General features: G+C 45.8%; 1 protein-coding gene across 6 annotated transcripts in view; it reads left to right on the top strand.

Moving 5' to 3' along the window:
• Positions 1 to 16,480, top strand: part of LOC132206853 (high affinity immunoglobulin gamma Fc receptor I-like) — a 41,978-nt gene that overhangs the window by 19,984 nt on the left and 5,514 nt on the right. For 3 of the 6 annotated variants that reach the window (XM_059641947.1, XM_059641951.1, XM_059641946.1), the window contains 5 exons: positions 265 to 531; positions 4,078 to 4,371; positions 5,496 to 5,639; positions 6,392 to 6,457; positions 10,079 to 10,975. In XM_059641947.1, the coding sequence (XP_059497930.1) occupies positions 265 to 531; positions 4,078 to 4,371; positions 5,496 to 5,639; positions 6,392 to 6,457; positions 10,079 to 10,341 (1,034 nt within the window). In that variant the 3' untranslated portion in view covers positions 10,342 to 10,975. Of the gene's footprint in view, positions 1 to 264; positions 532 to 4,077; positions 4,372 to 5,495; positions 5,640 to 6,391; positions 6,458 to 10,078; positions 10,976 to 12,111; positions 12,254 to 12,670; positions 14,043 to 16,480 lie in introns of those variants that run through there. The other 3 variants (XM_059641948.1, XM_059641950.1, XM_059641949.1) reach the window with 3 other exon arrangements.

Genomic DNA, 16,480 nt, shown 5'->3' with positions numbered 1-16,480 from the left:
GACACTGACTGAGGCAACTCAGAGCTGGCTTCTAAAGTGAGCAGAAACTCTGACACAATCCTTTATGCCTTTCAGCCAGGACTCGGCTTAGACAAGGTAAACAGCCCCAATCAGGGAGCTTAGATTCTATGAGGTCCATGCAGCTGAACTTGTTACACTTAGTACAGCTGTGAAGCAGATATCCAAGCCACAAACATTGAAAATGGTGAAGCAAAATTATATGGTTTTTGTCACAAAAAAAATTAACCGTTCTGTCAATTTCAGAAAGTCCGGTGATACTGCAGGTGGATCCCAGACTGCAGAGAGATGGTGATCCCATCACACTGAATTGTCGGTGTACCCAGGACCATGTGTGTGGGACAGGACAAATTTACTTCTACAGAAATGAGACCCTCCTGAACTCTGATTCCATGCCTCGCAACGTCCATCGTATCCACCGAGCAACCCTAATAGATTCAGGGTGGTACCGCTGTGCGATTTTCCAGAACCTTTCAGAATTCCTGTCCCTCTGGATGGAAGTCACTGTCCAGAGTGAGTCAACCAAGGGGCCAGGGTGTGGTGAGGGGGTGGTGGGTGTGTTGGGGATGTGGGAGGAGGCTGACACAGGATAGAAACCAAGTTTCACTGCGCTGATCTGGCCAAAAATTAAAACGGCGCCTTTTGGTTGGCATCTTGAAACTGATCAGGACATTTTGCAAGGGGGAGCAGTTCAATATTGGCAATGGAAAAGAGGAGATGGATTGGGACTCTGGTCGTCATGGAGAGTGCACCAGTCGATGACAATTAGTCAGAAATGCATCTGCCAGTTTAACAGACGTCAAATGTCATCTTGTATTGCTGTTGGAACAGCCCCAGTTTTTCAGTCTACATTTAGCTGCTGGGACTGAGGAGGGTTAAATCCATGAGGAGGGTTCTGTAATTGGTAGATCACCAACATTCATCTCTGCTCTGATCCCGAGACCAGTTTCTTCCTGGAGCTCATTTGGTTGTGAGTGGCCTCTTTCTGTGTAATTTGGCCTGACTCTGTGCAAGTGTTTTGCATGTGCACGATGCATGTAACCTGATTGTCCTCCAAGTGTGAAGATCATAAAATGTGGGAGTGGGAATAGGCCATTCAGCCCGTCGAGTCCACTCCACACTTCAATGGGAGCGTGTCTGATCTGATCATCCTCAACTCCACTTTCTTGCCTTCCCCCCACCTCATCCCCCATCACCCTCAATTCCCCTTCCTGATTAAATCCCCATCTCTGCTTGAATATACTAAATGGCCCAGCCTTGACAGCCCTCTGTGGTAAATTATTCTGCAGATTAGCTCCCCTCAGTGAAAATAATTTCCTCCTCATTCCCAACTTCAATAGGAAGTTCCCCTTATTCTGAGATGATGCCCCTCTGGTCATACACTCTCCCACACAAAAGGAAACAACTTCTGTCTGCATCTCCCCTGTCAGGTTCCTGTAATAATCTTCAATAAGGTCACCTCTAATTCTTCTAAACACCAATGAGGACAGGCCGTACCTACTCAACCTCTCCCTCAAAAGACAATCTCTCCGTATCTGGGATCAGCCGAGTGAACCTTCTCTGGGCTGCCTCCACTGCCCAGGCTATCTTTGTTCAGATATGGGAACCCAGAACTGTTCTCAGGAGTCCAAATTCGATAAATACGAGATAAAAGTGAAGTGTTGTATTTTGGTGATGCAAATCAGGGCAGAGCTTATATATTTAATGCAAGCATCTTGGGGAATATTGTTGAATAAAGGGACATAGAGGATGCTGGTTCATAGTTCCTTGAAAGGTGAGTTGCAGGTAGACAGGATTCTGACAAAGGTGTTCAGTACACTTGCCTTCATTGGTCAGTGCAATGTGTATCAGGGTTGGGATTTCACGTTGCAGCTGTACAAGACATTGATAAAGCCATTTTAGGAATATAGCACTGAATTCTGGTCTCCTTGCTAGGAACGATGTCCTTCAGCTGGAAAAGGTTTTGAAAAGATTTACAAGAATGTTGCTGGGGCTGTCGGGTTTGAGGGAGACGGAAAGGCTGAATAGGCTGGAGCTGTTATCCCTGGAGCGTCGAGGGCTGAGGTTTATGAAGGATAGAAGTTTAGAAAATCATGTGGGGCATGGATCAGGTGAATAGCCAAGGTCTTCGCCAGTGTAGGGGTGTCCATAACTAGATGGCATTGGTTTAAGGTGAGAGGGGACAAGTTTAAAGGGGACCTAAGGGACAATACTTTTCACACAGAGAGTGGTGCTTGCATGGAATGAGCTGCCAGAGGAAGTCATAGAGATGGGTACAATCACAACATTTAAAAGGCATCTGAATAGGTACATGAATGGGAAAGGCTCAGAAGGATATGATTCCAAATGCTGGCAAATAGGACAAGATTAATTTAGGATATCTGGTCAACATGCATGAGTTGGAATGAGGGGTCTGTTTCCATGCTGTACATCTGTGCAACTGTACCGTTTAGCTCCGTTTGCTATTCCTCAGATACTGAAGCAACCTGTGTGCAAATGTAGCAGGTTCTGCAAAATATCCAGGCTTATGCTGACAAGTGGCAAGTAAAATCTGCACCACACAAATAAGAAAGACTCTAATCATAATCTCTTGATGTTCAGTTGTATTACCATCACTGAATCCCCTCATTATTCGCATCCTGGGGATACCATTGAGAGAAAATCTAACTATCACCTCTGAATATTTAATGGTATTACTATCACTGAATCCCCCCACTACCAACATCCTGGGGACTGTCATTGACCAAAAACTGAACTGGATCCATCATTTCAATACTGTGGCTGCAAGAGCAGACCAGAGGCGAAGAATACTGCAGCGAGTAACTCACCTCCAGATTCCCTCCAAAGCCTGTCCACCCTCGACAAGGCACAAGTCGGGAGTGTGATGCAATATTCCCCACTTGGCTGGATGAGTACAACTCCAACAGCACTCGAGAGGCTCAACACGGTCCAGGACAAAGCAGCTGCCACTTGATTGACACCACATCCACTTCCTCCACCATCAATGGTCAGCCGCAGCAGAGTGTACCATCTATGAGACTACTGCAGAAATTCATCAAAGATCCGAAGACAGCACTTTCCAAACCCATGATCACATCATCTAGAAGGAAAGGGAGGCAGATATAGGGCAAGACCAACCCCTGCACGTTCCCCTCCAAGCCACTCACCATCCTGACTTAGAAATATATCGGCCATTCCTTCAGTGTCACTGTGTCAAAGTCCTGGAATTCCCTTCCTCATGGCGTTTGTGCCCAATATTGCACATGGACTGCAGTGGTTCAAGAAGACAGCTCACTATCACTTTCTCAAGGGGAAAACTAGGGACAAAGTTGATTAATATCGGGCCTCGCCAATCATATCCATGTCTCATAAGTAGAAAATAAAGTGAATTCAGTAAGGGACAAAGAGTTCAAGTGAGGTTGACTTGAAATCTGTTAAGTGTGTTAATTGTTGTTTCAAGTTTTCAGTCCCAGTAAGGTTGATCAACATTTGTTATCTTTATTATTGTAAGGTCAAAGAAAACAAAATTATTATAAGTAAATGCACATCAGATATTATCAACCTAAATGAAGTAAATTAAGTTAAGACAGCACAGATCAGTCATGTGTATTGCATGTTTTAATATGTGGGAAATCATGGATGTTACAGGTGACCAGCATATGATTCCTTCCATCATAGCATCACAGAAAATAGGAGCAGGAGTAGGGGACATTCGGCCCTTTGAAGCCTGCTTCACCATTCAATCCGATCATGGGTGATCATCAGTCTCAGTGCTCTGGTTCCCCTTTCCCCCCCATACCCTTTGATCCCTTTAGCCTTAAGAACGAGCCCTGATGAAAATAGGATTAGAAAAGCAAGGTGCTTGTTTTTGACAGGCAAGCCATTTTGGGTGAACGGGCCTGTTTCTGTCCTGAAAACTCAGTAACTATATCTGATTCTGCACCTTCACCACTGGGGATCTGTCCCTGAAAAGTCATGTCCGTGTGCAGTATGTGATGGGATCCTCTCTTTTGCTGCTGGGGATTTAATTGATGCCTGAATTTTCTCTCTCCTCCCCAGTCCCTGTGAGCTGCCCATCCATCAGCTCAGATCTGAAGGAGCCCGCTGTGTCCATCGGTGACCACTTTCCCATCCGGTGTACGTCTGAAAATGGGACACTGCCTATAAACCTCATGCTTTACCACGACCACCACCCCCACCCCCTGAGGAACACAACAGTCGTTGACTCCAGGACAGCCACCTTCCATGTCACCGTGCCACCTGATGGGGAGGGCGCTGCGTACTCCTGTGGTGCTGCCAATGCCGTTGCCCACGTTATCAACTGCAGTGAGCCGCTCGTCCTCACTGTGTCAGGTATGGATCAAAATGGAAGGAGCCATCAGTTGTAGATTGCCGTGTTATCTGAGGGGACATGGTATGCTGGTGAGGTGCATTAGCTACAGGAAATGTAGCGTTTTCGGGATGGGGTAGGGGGATGGGGATGGGCCTTGGTGGGATGCATTGACACTGTAGGATTCTATAATTTTATGATATCCTGTGGACCAAAGGTGGGGCACTGACGCAGGAGTACAGTTGCACTCTCCTATTTTGTATTGTCTTTCAACATTCTTCCCACCAAAGTGCATCAGTTCACACGGCATGGAACTGGACCTGCCACCAATCTGCCCATGCCACCAACTTGTCAATGTCCTTTCGGAGTTTCACATGGTCTTCCTCAAGTTTACAGTTCTCCATGTTTAGTTTCATTTGCACACTTGGAACTAGCCCCCCAGAACAGCAAGATCCAGTTTGTTAACATATTGAGTGAAGTAAGAGCCCGAAAGCCATTCCCGGGGGAGTTCCACTAGAAGCTTTTCTCCATCCTGAAAAATATCCATCGACCGTCACTCTCGGTGTCCTGCCACTTGGTCACTTTCGAGTCCATATTTGTACTGTCTTTAGAATAGAAATTGCTGCTATTAGCAGGGGGAAGCTTATACCGTAAATGCAGGCAGGATGTTCCTGATGACTCGGGGGAAGAGTCCGGAACCAGAGGCTCTCACGCTAAAGGAGATGGGATAGGATTGAGATGAGGGGAAAGGTGAGAGTGGGGAAGTGTGGAATTCTCTACCACAGAAAGCCAAAGAACATTTGTCTGTGCAGATTTATAACAAATGAGGAGGAATTCACTCCCCCAGAGAGAGTGTGTGGTGGGTGCCGGACACTGAATAAATTTAAGGCAAAGGCAGATTTTTAATCAGTTAAAGGGAGTGAGGACGGGGAAGTGGAGTTAAAGCAGAGATGAGATCAGTCACAGTTGTATTGAATGAGAGGGGTTGAATGTCCTACTCCTGCTCCTAGCCCTTACGTATCTGGCCTCCATAGCATCCTCCACCAATTCAATGGGATCGCTTCCCTGCTTTCTCACCTGAAGTATTACATTCAGTGACTTTGTGACAATCAGAGTGATCTTTGGTTTTCCCAATTCTATGTTCCAGGTCCCTCTGGGAAATTTGCTCTGCAGGTCGGAGGTTCTGCTGTTGCTGCCGTTCTCCTCATTGTTTTCCTGCTTCTGTTTGCTGTCTGCAAACTCCATCATAAAGAGAGACATCAGGACACCTCTGGTTCCCAATCCAGGAGAGGTCAGTTTGTGACCGTGTGCCTGAGGGACAATGAATGTGTTTCCTTGTACAGGTTCTGATAAAAGTAGGGATCGGTGTTGGGTCTGCTGTTTGGCATTTATATAAATGATTTGGATGAGAATTTAGGAAGCACAGTTCATACATTTGCACCAAAATTGGTAATATGGTCAAGACTGAAGAAGGTTATTTCAGATTATCAAGAAGATCTTGAGTAATTGGGTTAATGGACGAAAGAGTGGCAGATGGAGTTTAATTTGGATAAAAGTGAGGTATGGCATTTTGGTAAAACAAACGAAGGCAGGGCTCATACAGTTAATGGTGGGGCCCTGGGGAGTGTTGTTGAACAGAGAGACCGAGAGGTTCAGTTACACAGTTTTGTGAAAATTACATCACAGGTAGAAAGGGTGGTTAAGGAGGTGTTTGGTGTGCTTGCCTTCATTGTTCAAAGCATTGATTCTGATACCTTTCCACATCTCACTCCTGAGTTCCGATGGAGATTCACACCGGATCTGAAACGTTAACTGTTTCTCTCTCTCTCTCTCTCTCTCTCAGCAGATGCTGCCGAACCTGCTGTGTTTCTCCAGAACTTTCTGTCTTTGTTAGCTGTGACATTGACAGTTTTTTCTCTCTCTCTTTTTCTGTTTCCACAGATGCTGTTGAATTTCTCCAGCACTTTGTGTTTATAACATGTCATGTTAACGCTCTGTCTCTCTCTCTCTCTTGGAATCTTATAAAGTGTGTTCTTGTTTCAGACACCAGCAGCCCCAATCATGATGAAATTGTGTACTCTGTTGTCCAAGCAAAGAAGAAAGAAGGAGGTAACATGTTTCTAAATAACTTTGCATCACTGTGTCAGAAAGGAAACACAAGGCTCTGTGATAACATCTTATGGGAATAGGGTCATGTGACTGTAGGAGCAGAACAAGGCCATTCAACCCATCTCCTGTGTTCCACCAGTCAACAAGATTGCAGCTGATCTAATCATCCTCAACTCCACTTCCTCCCCTATATCTCTCTCAATTAAAAATCGCAGCCTTGAATATACTTCATGACTCAGCCTTGACAGGTCTGTGTAGTAAAGAATTCCACAGATTTTCTTCCCTTGGAGTGAAGAAATTCCTCCTCATATCTGTCTTCAGTGGGCGGCCTCCCTTATTCAGAGACGATGCATCTGGTCCCAGACTCTCCGACACAAAGGGAAACAACCTCTCTCCGCATTTCTCCTGCCAAGTACTTCCGAGAATCTTCAATCTTCTAAACTCCAATGAGTACAGGCCCAACCTATTCAACCTCACCCTCAAACAGTCCCTCCATCCCTGGGATCAGATCTTCTCCAACTGCCTCCAATGCCCAGTTTATCTTTCCTCAGATACGGGGCCCCAAAACCATATCACAGCTATTGTCTGACTAGTGCCTTGTAGAGTTTTAGCAGAAATATCCCCACTTTTATACTCCACTACCTTTGAATTAAAGGCCAACTTTTCATTTGCCTTCCATTTGCACATCCATGGGAAGTACTGAGGCATTGACAATTTTCTGAGAAAGGCTGTGGAAGTCCGAAGCACACACGGACTTGGGAATTCTAGTTCAGGATTCTCTTCAGGTTATCAGGCAGATTCAATTGGCAGTTAAGAAGGTAAATGCAATGTTTGCATTCATTTCAAGAGGGTTAGAATACAATAGCAAAGATGTACTGCTCGTGTCTTATAAAGGCTCTGGTCAGACTACCTTTGGAATATTGTGAGCAGTTTTGGGCTCTGTATCCAAGGAAGAATGAGCTGGCCTCAGAGGATGTCCAGAGCAGGTTTACAAGAATGATCCCAGGGATAAAGGGCATGTCATATGAGAAGCGGTTGAGGACGATGGGTCTGTAATTGATGAAGTGTAGAAGGATGAGGGATGATCTGTTGAAAACTTTAAGAATGCTGGGATGCCTGAGTAGAGTGGACATGGAGAAGATGTTTCCCAGAGTAGGAGAGTAGGACCTATGGGCACAGCCTCGGTGTGAAGAGACGACCCTTTAGAACTGAGATGAGGAAGAATTTCTTCAGCCAGAGGGTGTTGAATCTGTGAAACGCACTGCCACAGAGGGCTGTGGAGACCAAGTCATCAAGTGTTTTTAATACAGAGATCGATATGTTCTGATTAATAACGGGATCAAGGGTTATGGGGAGATGGCAGCAGGATGTGGTCGAGAAAGATATCAACCATGACTGAATGACAAAGCAGACTCCTATGGGCCAAATTCTGCTCCGATACCTTATGGTCTGTGATCATACCCCCTGAATTTAAATGCTAGCTTTTGGCGATTCACACATGAGGACCGTCAAATCCCTCAATCCCACAGCTTTTGCAGTCTTTCTCCATTTAAATAATCTTTAACTCCTCTGTTTTTCTTCTATCACATTGTATTTCCCCACGTAATATTCATCAACTAAGTTTTTGCACCTTCACTTAACCGCATCTATGTCCCTCTTGGCACACTCACCACTTGCTTCCCATCGGTTTTTGCATCACCTGTAAACTTGGTATCGTCTTACTAACAGTGAGTGTGAATCCATGATCATGTGCCTCTGAACAAAAACCATCTGGGTTCACTAGCATCCTTCAGGGAGGGAAATCTGCTGTTCTTACCTAATCTAGCCCGACACATGACTCCAGACCCACAACGATGTGGTTGACATCTGACTGCCCACTGGGACAATTAGGGATGGAGGCAATAAATGTTGGGTCCAGTCCATGATGCCCACATCCCACAAAAGTAAACTAGTATTGGCTCAGTGCACATCCAAGCAGAATCAGGTCATTCAGCCCATTGATTCTGCTCTGCCATTCAATATGATATGGGATTCCTTAGCCAACCTTGTCCAAATTAGTCTTGTTTTCCTTCATCTCTCTCTCACTCATCCAATGAGCTTGAACTCCAACATTCCCTTAATCTGTGCTCTATTCCTTCAGTGTGATAACGTAGTCTGACACTTCTCCACCAAGCACAGGGGCTTTCTCAACCACTCCCCCTTACTCCCACTGGGATATCTCGACTCAAATGTCTCATCCATCAGATGGTGTGCGTATGTCAGAACTGACTGAAACCAACTTCTGTCTGCACTGCTTCATGGAAGTGTATTCCCCTTGGGCTTTTCCTCCTGTATCCTTGTGCACCCATTTCTATCCAACTCTGCATCCACTATCCCTTCTCCATTGAACCTGCCTCCACAACATTCCCAGGCAGTACACACTACACCCTAACTACTAGCTGGGTGAAAAGGTTTATTCATCACATCTGTCCCCCACCGCACTCTGTTTCCACATCACTGTAAATCTATACACCTTCTCCCTCTTTTCCACATGGGAACAGCTTTTCCCTCTCAACTCTGTCCAGCCCCTGCTCACGATTTTGAAAACCTCCCTCTCTCTCTGCCTTCTCTTCTCCCAGGCAGAACAGTCCCCGATTGCTGGACTTTCTCATCCCTGGAACCTGGTTCTTCTGAATCAATCACACAAGCCAGCCTTTTATCCACTGACTCCATCTATACTTCCCACTGCCTCAGGAAAGCAGCCAACATAATCGAAGACCCCCGACTGTACCAGTTATATTCTTTTGCAGCCTCTTCCGTTGGGCAGAAGATCCCGAAGTTTGAAAATGCCTACCAGCAAATTCCAGAACAGCTTCTTCCCCATTGTTATCAGGCGTTTGAACGGACCTCTCAAACGTTAAAGTTGTCTGTCTCTCTCTCTGTTTCTGTTCTGTGACTGTAACACTGGATTCTGCGATTGTAGGAACTGCAGATGCTGGAGAATCTCAGATAACAATGTGTCGAGCTGGATGAACACAACAGGCCAAGTAGCATCAGAAGAGCAGAAAGGCTGATATTTCAGGGTCTAGGCCCGAAACGCAGCCTTCCTGCTCCTCTGGTGCTGCTTGGCCTGCTGTGTTCAGCCAGCTTTACACCTTCTTATCTCTACACTAGATTCTGCACTTGGTTCTGCTGCCCTGATGCAGTTTGTACTGTACTACCTGCCTACAGAGCACATAAAACAAGACTTTTCACTGCATCTCTGTTCATGTGACACCAGTAAATCAAATCAAAAAGTGCTTCGGTGCACATTCTCTCTCTCTCTCTCTTGGATGCGTTCGTATCTTTCCTGTAATGTGGCACCCAGACTGCAGGCAACGCTCCAGCTGATGCCTCGTAAGTGTTTTGTAAAACTTCAGCCTTCTCTTCCTGCTGCTGGGCTCCACGCCCCTATTAATAAAGCCAAGGGCACTGTGTGCTTTCGTAACTGAGCTGTCCCCTTGTCCTGTCACCCCCAGCCTTGTCTGCTCCTGCACCCGCTTTTCTTAAGCGACACACACCACAGTTAATGCCGAGAGAGACGGTAAATGAAATGTTGAGCCATATTGTGCACTTAAACCTTTTTTTGGTTATTCCTTCCAGGCTCCGTCAGGACAAGAAGAGAACCAGTAAGTTTTTATTGTTTCAGAGACCTTTACAGGACAAGGAGGGGTGCCAGTCAGCAAAGATCTGTAAGGAACATTGCCCTCATCTTTGACCTTAGGAGGCTATGGCAATGCAGTTGTACATCTAAATACTTCTTCAATGTGATGAGGGTTTCTGCCTGTCCCACTTTTACAGGCAGCGAGTTCCAGATTCCCCACCATCCTCTGGATGAACGATATTCTCCTCAAGGTTCTTTTTAGCTTTATATCCATGATGCCTGCTTACCCATCCCTCTACGTGTTGGAAATATGCCTTGCAACTATGTCTCTCACAGTCTAATATAGCTCTACCAGGTCCCCCCTCAACCTTCTCTGCTCCCATCTGACCTTATCCATCCTTTTGTTCTGCCTGAAATGTCCCATCCCAGGCAACATCCTGGTCAGTCTCCTCTGCACCCTGCCCAATGCAAACACATCCTTCCTATGGTGCTCCAGCTGTGGCCTCACCAAAGTCCTGTCCAGCTCCAACATCACCTACCCACTGTTATAATCTATGCCTGTACTAATAAAGGCAAATATCCTGAATGCCTTCTTAACTACTTAACTATCTTCTGGGAAATGTGGACTAGCACCCCGAGAATTTCACTACTGTAGGATCTTATGACATTTTGTCTACATCTTTGACTTGTTATCCCTGCCCAAGTGCATTAAAACTATCAGAGGTAGGCCATTTAGCACTTAATGTCTGCATCCCCTGTTCACTAAGATCACAGCTGATCTTATCATCCTCAACTTCACTTTCTGCCCCATAACCCTCGATTGCCCTTCCTAATTGAAAATCTCAGCCTTGAATATACTTCACAGCCCAGCCTTGACAACCGTCTGCAGTCAAGACTTCTACAGATTCACTCCTCTCAGAAAGAAGAAATTCCTCCTCACCTCCACCTTGATTGGCCACCCCATGCCCGCGCCCACCCCGCCTTTATTCTGAGATGATGCCCCTCTGGTCCCAGAATCTTCCACAGAAGGGGAAACAACCTTTCTCTACATCTCCCCATATCATCCAGAATTCTTCAATTATTTCTTCTGGTACTTCTAAACTCCAATGAAGGCAGGCTTGAACTACTCAAACTCTCCTTCATCGAACAGGCTCTCCATACCTAGGATCATCTGAGTGAACCTTCTCTGAGCTGCCCCCGTGCCCAGTCTATCTCTCCTCAGATATGGGGCCCCAAAACTGTGTTCCAACTGTGGTCTCACTCATGCTTTGTGAGGTTTACACAAAGCCTTCCATCTTTTATATCACATTCCCTTCAAAATAAAGACTATTATGACCCGCTGAACTTGGACTCTTGCTTTTTGTGATTCATGGACAAGGAATCCCAATCCCTCAGGCCCGTAGCTTTCCATAGTCTTTCTCTATTTAAATAATAAGTAATTATATTAATTTCACCAATGTCTCGTGTATTGGGTAATCATTACAATGGGCCTGATCAAGTGAACCATGTCGTAAACACCCAACTAGCTCTCTGATCTTGGGGATGGTGGTCATCACTGAATGGTATCATCACTATTAATCTGGAGACCCAGGTTCAAATCCTGCCATGGCAAAGGGTGGAATTTGAATTAATCAAAGTCATGAATTCGGTGTCTAATGATGGCCATCACCAGAGGAGAACCACATCTGGATCACTAATGTCCTTTTGGGAAAGAAATCTGTCATTTTTACCTGGCCTTGCCTACATGTGACTCCATACCCCACAGCAAAGTGTTAGACTCCTAACTGTACTCTGGGCAATTAGGAATTGGCAAAAAATGTTGTCCTCGTGAGTGGCACCCACATCGATGAATAGATATTTTTTAAAAATGAATGTCCTTGACAGAAGGCAATCTGTACCCAGTCTGGTTTTCCATGTGAACCCAGGCTCATAGTAGAGTAGTTCGCTCTCAAAATGAGAATGTAATCCTAAATGGTTCATTCTTGCTCATTCTTTTTTTAAAACTTAATGACTTCCTTCCTCACTTTCCCAGACTGATTCCTGAAATAAGAAGACTGACGAATGAGGACAGACTAAATCAATTCGGATTATATTCACTGGAGTTGAGAAGAATGGAGTGGAGGGATCTCACAGCAACCTGTACAATTCTAAGACAGTAAAGCCAGGAGGATGTTCCCAATGATGGAGTAGGGGTGGAGGTGGAGGTGGGGTTGGAGTTGGGGGTGGGGTTGTCTTGAACCAAGGGGTGATGGTCTGAAGGAGATGGTTGAGGCTGAGATGGGGAGAAAAGTCTTCACCCAGAGAGTGAGGAATCTCTGGATTTCTCTACCACAGAAGTGGCCATGGCCAGAACACTGAATATTGTTCAGGAGGAGTTGGATAGAGCTCTTAGCTGGCTTAAGGAAGAAAGTGGAGAAAAGGGGACTGAATTGAATGATCCCACTGATTGGACAGAGCAGGCTGGAAGGGGTGAATGGCCTACTCCTGCTCCTATATGCTCTGTCCTTCAACCCCTTTGTTCAAGGGAAGTTAGAAAAATGGTCAGAAAGTGCAATAAACCTTGGATTAAGACAATGTCTGTTCCCTTGCAGCAGGAGTCTGACAGTCGTGTGACTTATGCGTCATTAATGTACCTTGAAACACCAAAGGTCAGAGAGGCAAGTGCCAGAGGGGAGGAAGAAAATGGCTCGTCCATCTACCAGAACTTTCAGAGGAGGTAGTCACAGAGATCTGCTGCCCCTGCTGATGAGGAAGAGAAGTTCCTTCTGGTGGCAGGCAGGGGTCTGTTCATTTGTCATCTTCAACTGAAGAATGGACCAAATCAACATGGGAACTTCACATCAGAGAAATGTCACCTGGTTGTTCTGTCATTCTAGAATGCAGTTAGTTCCCCAAATGCTGTGCACATATCCCTAACCCTCAGTAGCCGTAGATGAACAGGATGTCTTCTGCCCAAAGCTATGGTTTAACATCTTCACCCAATTCTAAATCCTCATGTTTGGGAGCCACGTAGCAATGGACTGCTGCCTCATATAGAGTCATGCAGCACAGAAACTGACCCTTTGATCCAACTTGTCCATGCCAACCAAACTTCCCAAACTGAGCTCACCCCTCCTGCCTGTGCTTGGCTCATATCCCTCCAAACATTTCTTATTCATTCATTTATCCAAGTGTCCTTTAAACATTGTAAGTGTACCCGCATCCATCACTTCCTCTGGAAGTTCATTCCATACTTAAACAAGTCTGTAAAAAAGTAGCCCTCATGTCTTTTTTAATATCTGTCTCTTCTCACCTCAAAAGAATGCTCTCTTGTCTTAAAATTCCCCACCCTATAAGATTTTATAAACCTCTATAACCTCTCAATCTTCAAATTGTGCAAATAGTTGCTGCCTCTCTTTATAACTCAATTCCTCCATTCCCTGTAATACACTTGTCAATCTTTTCTGCACCCTTCTCAGTTTAATAATATCCTTCCTATAACAGGGCAACCAGAACCGCACACAATACTCCAGAACGGGACCTGATCACACATACCCTAGAAGTTAGTGTAAAGGGAGGGAAGTGATGGTTGAGCCCCTTGCTGAGATACTTGTGTCATTGATAGCCACAGGTGAGGTGCCAGAAGACTGGATTTTGGATAAAGTGGTGTCACCATTCAAGAAAAGTGGTTAAAAAAAAGCATGGGAACTATTGACCAGTGAGCCTGACATCAGTGTTGGACAAGTTGTTGTAGGGGATCCTAAGGGACAGGATTTACATGTATTTGGAAAGACAAGGACTGATTAGGGATAGTCAATGTGGCTTTGTCCTTGGGAAATCATGTGGTACTAACTTAATTGAGTCTTTTGAAGATGTAACGAAGAGGATTGATGAAGACAGAGCAGTGGATGTGATCTATATGGATTTCTGTAAGGCATTCGACAAGGTTCCTCACAGTCGACTTGTCAGCAAGGTTACATCACATGGAATACAGGGAAAACTAGCCATCTGGATGCAGAACTGGCTCGAAGGTAGGAGATCGAGGGTGGCAGTGGAGGGTTGCTTTTCAGACTGCAGGCCTGTGACCAGCGATGTGTCACAAGAATTGGTGCTGGTTCCATTTTTGCCATTTGTATAAAATGTTTGGATGCGAACATTTGGTTAGTAACTTTGCAGATGACACTAACGTTGGTGATGTGGTAGACGGCCAAGAAGATTACTGCTGAGTGCAGTGGAACCTTGGTCGGATGGGCTGAGGAGTGGTAGATGGAGTTTAATTTAGATAAGTGGGAGGTGCTGCTTTTTGGAAAGACTAATTAGGGCAGAACTTATTCACTTAATGGTAAGGTCCTGGGGAGTGCTGTTGAACAGAGAGACCTTGGAGTGCAGGTTCATAGTTTGTTGAAAGTGGAGTTGCAGGTAGACTGGACAGTGAAGAAGGCATTTGGAATGCTTGCCTTTATTAGTCAATACATTGAGGATAGGAGTTGGGAGGTCACGTTGCAGTGAAAAAGGACATTGGTGAGGCCACTTTTGCAATACTGTGTTCAATTCTGGTCTCCCTGCTATAGGAAGCATGTGGTGAAACTTGAAAGGGTTGAGAAAAGATTCATGAGGATGTTGCCAGGTTTGGAGGGTTTGTTTGAGCTATAGGGAGAGGCTGGACAGTCTGGGACTAATTTCCCTGAAGCTTCGGAGGCTGAGGGGTGACATTATTGAGCTTTATAAAATTATGTGGGGCATAGACAGGGTGTATAGCCAAGGTATTTTCCCTAGAGTACCAGAACCGAAACTAGAGGGCATAGGTTAAGGTGACAGGGGAATGATTTAAAATGAATCTAAGGGGCAACTTTTTCACGCAGAGGCTGTTGCTTGTATGGAATGAGCTGCCAGAGAAAGTGATGAACGCTGGTAAAATTACAACAGCTGAAGGCATCCGGAGGGGATAGGCATCTATAGGAAGAGTTTAGACGGATACTGGACAAAAGCTGACAAATGGAACTAGATTTGGGGCGGCACGGTGGCTCCGTGGTGAGCACTGCAGCCTCACAGCGCCAGGGACCCGAGTTCGATTCCAGCCTCGAGTAAGTGTCTGTGCGGAGCTTGCACATTCTCCCCATGTCTGCGTGGGTTTCCTCCGGGTGCACCGGTTTCCTACCACAGTCCAAAGATGTGCAGCCGAGGTGGATCCGCCATGCTAAATTGCCCGTAGTGCTCAGGGGTGTGTGGGTTATCGGGGGATGGGTCTGGGTGGGATGCTCCAAGGGGTAGTGTGGACTCCAAGGGCAGAAGGGCCTGTTTCGACACTGGAGGGAATCTCATCTAATTACTTTAGGATATCTAGTCAGCATTAAGGTATTGGATCAAAGGGTCTCTTCCCATGTCTCGAAGAAGCCACACAGTGTGGCCCGTACTGTGAACGGAAGGCTTCAAGAGATTGAGGCAAGAATATGCAACAGTTGGATAAGGTTTCATCCATGCGATGGATGCCCACCTGTCTGACAGAAAGGGGTTTACTGACAATCTTATCGGCCTTCCCATTATAATTTCATGAGGAGACAGTCCAGTTCTCCAACTAGGACTGGACCGCAATAACATGAGAGCCATCTACAGTGGCTCAGGCTGCTTCAGTCCAGTTTCCGCACACAATTTTGCTATTTTGTTTTTTTCAGTCTCCATTGTGCCTTGCTCCCGTCCCTGTTAGAACTGAAGGTGATAGGGACATGACAGATGGTGTTCAGTTTGCAATCCCTTAAGTTGTTCCTTAATTACTTGTCTGGTAAATTATGGACCAGTGTCACTTGGGATTTGCTCTGGTCCTCCGAATCGGGGTGCAAAGTCCTGTAAAATTTCTTATCAACTGTTGTGGCATCATTTTTCCGATGAGTATAAGCTTCTACCCACCCGGAAAACACATCTAAAATAACTAACACATAGCTAAAGCCCATGCATTTGGGCATTTGTATATAAAATCCATTTGCAAGTGGACAAAAGGCTCCCATGGCTGGGGCTGTGAGGGAAGCTTGGCAGTGAGTGTTTTCCCTGTATTCATTTTTTGACAGATCATGCATCTAGCGCTTATCTTTCAGCTATTATTGCAAAGCCTGGCGCATACCAGGACTGCAGTACAAAAATGTTCATGCCGACCTGCCTTCCGCAAGTGGAAAGTGATGACAAATGCCAGCAAGCCGGGGCAGCAAGGCAGAGGGCACGTCTGCGCGGCTGGTCATGGGAGACCCAGAAGCCGCCATGCCGTTTGAGAGCAGCCTGCAACTTGCCAAGATGATAGATCAGCGGAACTGGATTCCGACTGTAAAGTTATCATATCCGCAAGAGAAGGAGCGGAAGTGTCAGGGGCAGTGAGGGTGACACAGAGGCGTCCCATAATCCCAGACCGTCCCTCGACCGTCGAGATCGGCCCG

This window comes from Stegostoma tigrinum, chromosome 44, assembly GCF_030684315.1.
Source record: "Stegostoma tigrinum isolate sSteTig4 chromosome 44, sSteTig4.hap1, whole genome shotgun sequence".
NCBI classification, from domain to species: domain Eukaryota; kingdom Metazoa; phylum Chordata; class Chondrichthyes; order Orectolobiformes; family Stegostomatidae; genus Stegostoma; species Stegostoma tigrinum.
Note: the sequence above shows the minus strand (reverse complement) of the source record. Positions and strands in the feature narration are given on the sequence as shown.